The 7,908-nt window shown below is 45.2% G+C and overlaps 2 protein-coding genes across 2 annotated transcripts; both read left to right on the forward strand.

Annotated features, from left to right (window-relative positions):
* Window positions 1-964: 964 nt before the first annotated feature.
* LOC121488760 (taste receptor type 2 member 143-like) lies at window positions 965-1,870 on the forward strand. The gene has a single exon (XM_041751070.1). The coding sequence runs from the start codon at window positions 965-967 to the stop codon at window positions 1,868-1,870; it is 906 nt and encodes a 301-aa protein (XP_041607004.1).
* Window positions 1,871-5,247: 3,377 nt separating this feature from the next.
* On the forward strand, window positions 5,248-7,683 carry TAS2R60 (taste 2 receptor member 60). Its single transcript, XM_041751071.1, is given in 9 exon segments — window positions 5,248-5,263; window positions 6,705-6,769; window positions 6,771-6,977; window positions 6,979-7,076; window positions 7,272-7,450; window positions 7,453-7,526; window positions 7,528-7,564; window positions 7,567-7,630; window positions 7,632-7,683. Coding segments are annotated over 9 exon segments (792 nt in total).
* The last annotated feature ends 225 nt before the right edge of the window (window positions 7,684-7,908 follow it).

Here is a 7,908-nt window from a genome sequence, read left to right on the forward strand (position 1 = left end):
CACCCTCACCCTCACCGCCCCCCACCCCGTGGGCTTGTTCTGAACTCCTCTGGTCATCCCAACTCTTGCTTCTTTGGCTCCTGTGGTGTGTCCGTTCTGGATCTGGCCTCCTCAGTTTCCCTTCTCTGTCTTTCCCTTCTTCTCATGACTTACTTATCTCTCATTTCCTCAGAGCCTTCTTAGGAAATGAGTAATTTTGGTTTGCTAAGCACACTGAAGCTAAGGCATTAATGGCTAACAGATTTGATGTTGACACATCAAGAAATTACACATTTTAACTGGAGACTCCTCAAACTTCAATATGGAGGCTGCCAGTGAAATTTCAGGCAACATGGGCAGTCAGTGGAGGAGAAATGAGCCTTTTCCTGGTGCCTGTGCATATGGATGACTTCTTATTCCACTCATACAAGAGATAGGCCTTAATATGATGTTAGCAGACCACTGAATAAACTGGGGGATGCCTGGGTGGAGCCTGCTTCTCCCTCTGCCTCTCTCTGTGTATCTCTCATGAATAAATAAATAAATAAGATCTTTAAAAACAAATATTAAATTGGGACATGAAGGGTCAGAAAAGGTTTGTGGTTAGGGGAGCCAAACAAGGATAAGGACATCTTTCAAGGAAAAGTTAGGAAAAAAATAATAAAGTATAAAACATGAGCATTTTCAATCACCTCTGGAGCCTCTCTTCTGTTAATATTTCCCTGCTTCTGGCTCTGGTAAGGAACAGGCAAATACAGGTTAGGCAAATACAGACATCAAGTCATTGAGCTGGGAGTGATTTGCATGCCAAGAGAGATCACAGGGATCCTCTTCTCAAATCCTGGGGGACTGGAGGTGTTTGCTGGCTTTTGTGTGAATCCAAGGGGAGAGATTTTAGGTCTCTGGTCTCAGCAGAGTGGCTTGGCCAGAGAGTCCAGTTTGCCTTGCGGATGTGTCCCCATGTGAGCAGAGCCTCCTGGAGAGGATGTCCTCCTCACCTACATTGATCTTCATGGTCATCTTCTTCCTGGAGTCGTTGGCTGCAATGCTGCAGAATGGCTTCATGGTTACTGTGTTGGGCAGGGAGTGGGTGCGACGCCGGACGCTGCCTGCAGGTGACATGATTGTGGCCTCCCTGGCTGCCTCCCGGTTCTGCCTGCATGGGGTGGCCATCCTGAACAACCTCTTGATCTTCTTTGGTTTTTACTTTGTAAGGGACTATTACAACACCCTCTGGCACTTCGTCAACACTCTCACTCTCTGGCTCACTGCCTGGCTTGCTGTCTTCTACTGTGTGAAGGTCGCCGTCTTCTCTCACCCTGTCTTCTTCTGGCTGAAGTGGAGGATTTCGCGGTTAGTGCCCAGGCTGCTGCTGGGCTCCCTGGTCTTAGTTGGCCTGACAGTCATCTCATCAGCCATTGTGACTGGAATTCTGAAACAGATGATTGCCTCCAAGAGTTCCCAAGGAAACAGCACCTGGGCTGAGAGAGTACAGGCCTTCTATAGGTCTTTTCATCTATTTGATGTAATGCTTATGTGGTCAGTTCCATTCCTCCTGTTCTTGGTGTCCATGCTCTTGCTCGTGTTCTCACTGTGCCGGCATTTGGGGTTGATGAGGAACTATAGACAGGACCCATGTGATCCTAGCACCCGGGTTCACACGATGGCCCTGAAGTCACTTGTCTTCTTCCTTGTCTTCTACACATCATATTTCCTGTCTCTGGTTGTTGTTGCTATAGAAATAACAAACTTCCAGAGTCACTGGTACTGGGCCTGGGAAGTGGTAACCTATGCAAGCATCTGTCTGCACTCCAGCATGCTGGTGCTAAGCAGCCCCAAACTGAGAAAGGTCCTGATGACCAGGCTTTGGAAAGCTCTGGACAAAGGCTGATCTGTCTCAAGTTATCAGTATCAATAATCACTTCTCTCTTTACGTTTCCCTCTTTCTTTCCTACTCCTTCTATGCCTTATTAATTCTTTTTGCAGCCCTCTCTGTTCCTGACATCCCCTCTACTGTTTCTAGTCCTCAGGGTGGGTTCCAAACAATCCTGGGCCAGGATGATGGCTTCATTGCCTCACAGACCTTTCACACCCTGTATATGAGCAACTATTATAAAGTTCTCCAAGCATCCTTTGGTCCTGACTGCTTTATGGAGACCTGTAATGGTTGTCAGTTGTCTCTGTGGTCAACTTGAAGTATTTTTTTAATGGTGGTACAAATTGTCCCACATCATCCCACACACAATGCCCTGCTCTTTACTGCTCTGCTGTCAGCTTAGGCTCTCCACTCCAACCCAGTAAGGGTTCTTTCCATCTCCCCACATGCTCACATCTTCTTCACTGTAGCCTGTGGTCATTTGGCCCATCTGGAACTTCCTTCTTTCCTTTGTCTGCCATTCTTGTCCATTCCCTTTTTTTGTATCCAGCTTTTGACTGATTCCACCCATGGAGTCTTCTCAGTTTGATCCCATGGGAAGCCGAGGGTGTATATATGAGTTTCCTGCCCGTCTAGGCCCTGCCTAAGATTTTGTATGTTTGCTATATGTTGACTTAAAAGGAATTGTCTGATGTGGAAATGCTTTTAGGTTTTGGTCAACAGAAGATAGAGAAGAAAAAACAAAAAAAAATTTGATGTTGTTCTTAATTTGGATGATCCTATTATACCTGTATGCTCACCCAGGAGGTGGATCCTGAATGTCAGTGCCTAGGATAGTAGTCTCCAAATTGGGGTGTTTGCATCCCAGAGTTGTATGCACAATGATCCACTGAGTGTGGAAAGAAAAGTGTGGAAACTCCAATTTCCATTTATTTTGATCTCTTCCTTTTAGTTCCTTTTTTGTGTATCTATTTTATGATGTACAGAGTGTATTACATTACATACTTTACAAAGCCTGTGAAGTATACATATATGTAGTTAAATAAATATGCATGTGGTTGGATGCATGCCCATACTTTTTTTTTTCTGATGGAATTCATTTTAAAAACATATGTAGACCAAAAGACTATAAAAGAGTTGGGTGGGAGCAGTGAAGGCAAGAACATAAGGGGTATCTCTCTCCATGGACAACTCATCTAGAAGCACCTGGAAGATTGCATTTCCTTGCCTACTCTTTCTTGGTACAATAGAGTTTCAGAATTATACTGAATGTCTTGGGTGGGGAGAGGATGGTGATGTAACTCTTTTTAAAAATGTTTAAAAAGATTTTATTTATTCATGAGAGACACACACAGAGAGAGAGAGGCAGAGGGAGAAGCAAGCTCCATGCAAGGTCCCTGACGTGGGACTTGATCTTGGGTCTCCAGGATTAGGCCCTGGGCCGAAGGTGGCGCTAAACTGTTGAGCCACCCGGGCTGCCCCTGATGTGGCTCATATCCTGCAACATGTTCACAGCCCTTTGAGTTATGCCAGGTCTAATGGACTTATCTTAGGACTTCTTGATTGGTTGATGTTCTTAACCTTTTCCTAGGTTTTAGCCCCAAACACTTGGTGGCTCCATCTCGACCAGAAACATAACCCAGTATCTCATCTTGACTTTCAAGGCTTTCTGTGAACTCTTCCCAGCCTGCCTATTCAGCCGGATATGTCACCATTCCCTCTGCTGTAGCCCAACTTGTCTGATTGTTCCCTAGACATAATGGCAGTTGCAGCTCCTTTACTGACCCATGGCTCCTTCCTTGCCACATACAAGACAGCGTCTTTGTTCATCCCACAATGAGGGCTCTTCTACTGCTACTCCAACTGAGCTCTTCTCAGAATTCTTGGAGGTATGAATAGGATGCCACATAACCTTTCCAACCGCAGGTAGGAAGTCCTCCCACTTTATCTCTCTCAGAGAGAGTTCTTGAGGTACATGTTTTCCACATAGAGAATCTACTCCAGATTCCTACCTGTACCATCCCCACTGTTACACATATCAAGACCAGCTGTGAAAACTCAAAATTCTCAGATTTGGCTTCCGCCTGAGGAGATAAATCTGAAAAAGAGGAAGTAAAATGGAGCAAACACATAAAAAGCACAAACAAAAGAATCACTATAAAACACATTGCATATTTAAATACAAATGGTTAATTACCTTTTTGGAGTAGCTTAAGCTGCACATAGTTTGTGGCCAGTTGATGTTCTGGTTTATGATTGGTGTGTGAAGACACTTTGAGGGTAGTTGCCTAGTTCCCTGCTATAGCCCTGGTGCTTTTCACAGGGCTCTTATGACATAGGGGATGCCTCATAAATTGCTGTTGAATGAATTGGAGGCTAGCACACATCTTGCCAATGTACAAGCCATCAGAGATGTAGAAGGTGGATGGGAAGGATGAGCTTCCATACTGAGAGGTTTGTGGCTGGCCAAACTCCAGAGCTAGGAGCTCAAAGTTTGCTCCATTGTTCCAAGGTCCAGTAGGAAATGGCCAAATGTCAGCCAGAGGAACAACGCCAAGGAAGAGAGCAGTTGGGAACTCTATATCCTGAAGATTTGCATCCTCACAGAAAGGCAAGATGAAAAAATACCTTAGTTTGCCATCTCTCCTTTCTCCAGGAACACGGTAGTCACCATAGCAAGGGCTCTGTGTTAGAAGAATAATTCCACCTGGATTTTTGTCCCAGGTGGACTGGGAACTGGAAAGAGATGCTATGTTTTATGGACTCTGTTCTTTCTTCATGGGGTTGTATGCATGAAACTGGTAGGATATGGTGCTGGCCAGAACAGGAATGTACTACAAAATTCTCCCTCATTCTCATGTTAACTTGATCTTGAGCCTTCAATATTGCCATATATGACCCCCCAACATTTCTGTTTGCCTGTCTGCCTGTAGACACATTAATCTGCTTATCACTCACCTAGGTAAGTAAGTATTCACCTAATTGCTGATTTTTTTGGACTCCTTGAACATCATGCCTATGAAAAACAAAACCTTTGCTTACTCTGCCTTCCTCTGGTTAAAGTGGATGGTCCAGGATTTGGTGTTCTGACCTCTACTGCATCCCTGATGCTCTCCTAAATTCTCCTAGGACTACTTGTCCCTCCACAGGATGGATGGAATGACAGGTAGTTATTATAATAACAGTTGTCATCGTCACCATAATTCTTTCTTATGCTGTACGAATAGTATAGATATATACCCACATGTATTCGTGATCCATATGTCTTATAGGTGAAAGTTTAAGTGACTAGCCTGAAGATCTGTAGATAGTGATTGTGAAAAGTCTCAAAATCTGGCCTCTGACTTCAGCTGGAGATGAAGGAGATCAGAGTAAAGGATGTGTTGCGAACTATGGCGGAGATCTCTGGTCCTGGAATCAGTTTGCGTCTTGGTTTTTCCTCCTGTAGCTATGACCTTAGCTAGGACTCTTAGTCTATAATTTGAGGCCTCGTTTCTTTATTCTATAAAATTATTTTAACGTTTTCTTTCACCCTAAAGACTGAGATTCTAGTCTCAGATTCTAGTTCAATCTTGAATTAGAACAGTTAGTACTTGGGGTACTGGCTGGCACAGTTGGAAGAGCATGCAATTCTCCATCTGGGGGTTGTGAGTTTGAGCCCTCTGCTGGGCATAGGCTTAAAACTTAAAAAAAGAAAAAAAGAAGAAAGAAAAAAAGAACAGATGACACTTTTTGCATCTTACAGATGGAGAAATTGAGGCACAGAGGGGCTAAACAATGTACCCAGTAACTCACAATGAGTTCTTGTCCCGGGTTCTTTTTTGCCACATCCCATTGATAAATTATTAGCCAGCCTGGGGGCTTCTTGTCCCTGGTAGCGATTCCTCCAGGAAATCCTACTTTTAAGGTCACAAATTATCAAATGTTGTAACAAAAAAGGCACCTGCCGGGCAGCCCCGGTGGCACAGGGGTTTAGAGCTGCCTGCATCCCGGGGTGTGATCCTGGAGATCCAGGATCGAGTCCCATGTCGGGCTCCCCACATGGAGACTGCTTCTCCCTCTGCCTCTCTCTCTCTCTCTCTCTCTCTGAATAAATAAAAAATAAATAAAGATTGATTGATTATAAAAAAGTCACCTGCCTGATAATATATAGGTGCTGATTCTTTTTGGTTCTTTTTGGTGCTGATTGTCACAGCAAGTTATAGGACTTGAACTAACCTCTTGTAGGAGAGGTTTAGCTCATTTTTCTATCAGGGGAGTATTCCAAAAGCATCTACTTCATAGGGTCATGGTGGGAACAACACAATGGAAAACACTTAGAACAATGTCTGGAATGACAGCCAACCAATGGATGTGAGCTCTGACTGTTGGTGAAGGTTGCGTCACAGAGCTGCCAGCAGGTGTGCGCCATGTAGCTTAGAGAATTAGACCCTCCAGCGTAGGGGATCGCCACGTGCCAGTGCCTGCCTGATATATTATTTACACCGATGTTGACATGGGCAGAAAGTAGGCAGAGGAAGGGCAGGCAAATTCAGGGGCAGGCAGGGAGCCTTTTGAAACTGAGCTTTACCAATATTTGCATCTGTTCTAAGAAGGAGAAGCTTCTGTACCCTCAGGAGACAGCCCATGTCCTCTACTTTGTCCTCTACACTTGGAGGCAACTGGAGGGGCAAACGTCATGCAGGACCTTCCAGAGCCACCCAACAGGAATAGACCTTGAAGTCTTGAGACCCATCTTCATCCATGGGATTGATGAATGGAGATGACACGATTCCAGAATCTCCAGTGACTGTTTAGAGACCCATCACCCTGGCTATCATTTTGTCTTATTTTTTGTTCCTGGTGGCAGCAGGGACCAATAGCTTCATCACTATAGCCCTGGGCATGGTGTGGCTGCTACGGAGAACACTGTTAGCCTTGTGATAAATTATTAGTCAGCCTGGGGGCCTCTTGCCTCTGTCTGCAGTGGGTGGTGAGACGGAAGAGCATTTATATTTTCCTGTATCCAGGGGCCTTCCCATACAATCCCGTATTGCAGTTGCTGGCCTCCCAGTGGGACTTGTTGAACACTGCCACCTTATGGTTCTTCACCTAGCTGGGTGCCTTCTGTTGCGTGAAAACCCGCAACCGTCATTCATCCTCCCCATCTTTTCTGGCTAAAACAGAAGGTGTCTGGGTTGGTTCCATGGATGCTGCTCAGTTCTGTGGGGCTCCAGCTTGAGCACCTATTTTCATAGGCAATCAGAGCTTACAGCCCTATTTTTAAAAAAGATTTTATTTATTTATTCATGAGAGACAGAGAGAGAGGCAGAGACAAAGGCAGAAGGAGCAAGCTCCCCATGGGGAGCTGGATGTGGGACTCGATCATGATTCCAGGATCATGACTCGAGCCAAAGGCAGATGCTCAATCACCGAGCCACCCAGGATGCCCCATATCCCTACTTTTTAAGGAGAAGGTTGCAATCTTGGAAGCCTATTTCTTCTCTTTAAAACTTGTTACCTGGACAGTCTTTGCTGTTGTCTTTCTTGTTGGTATGGCTTTGCTCATGTCTCTGGAAAGACACACTAAGAAGGCCCTGCTCTCCATTGTGGCCTTTGTGACCCCAGGGCCCGGGCACACACCCAGGTTCTCCTGGCTCTCATCTCCTTTGGTATCCTTCTCACCTCCTATTCTTCTGTCATTGGTGCTTAGCGCTGCAGGTGTTTTTCCATCTTGGAATGTAGGTGCTGGGTGTGGCAGGCAGTGATTTATCTGTGCACAGCGGCCCACCCCATCACTGCTCTTGAGCAACCCCAGGCTGCGAGGTGTGCTGGAGGGGGGCCGCTAAGCAGGGTGCTGAGTATCTTGAGTTGCAATTAATGAAAAACTGCAGAGACTCTACCGCAGAGGACATGGTGCAATGGGACATGGCTTCTTTAAATCTCTTCTCCACTTTTAATGCTCTTTTCCTCTCCAATACATTTAATGATGAGGAGAATAACTTCAATGAAATAGGATTTCAAGGTGAGACAGAAGATCTGGAGATAATGGGCTAGCGTCACTGATTTACACT

Source organism: Vulpes lagopus, chromosome 4 (genome assembly GCF_018345385.1).
Source record: "Vulpes lagopus strain Blue_001 chromosome 4, ASM1834538v1, whole genome shotgun sequence".
Taxonomy (NCBI): Eukaryota; Metazoa; Chordata; class Mammalia; order Carnivora; family Canidae; genus Vulpes; species Vulpes lagopus.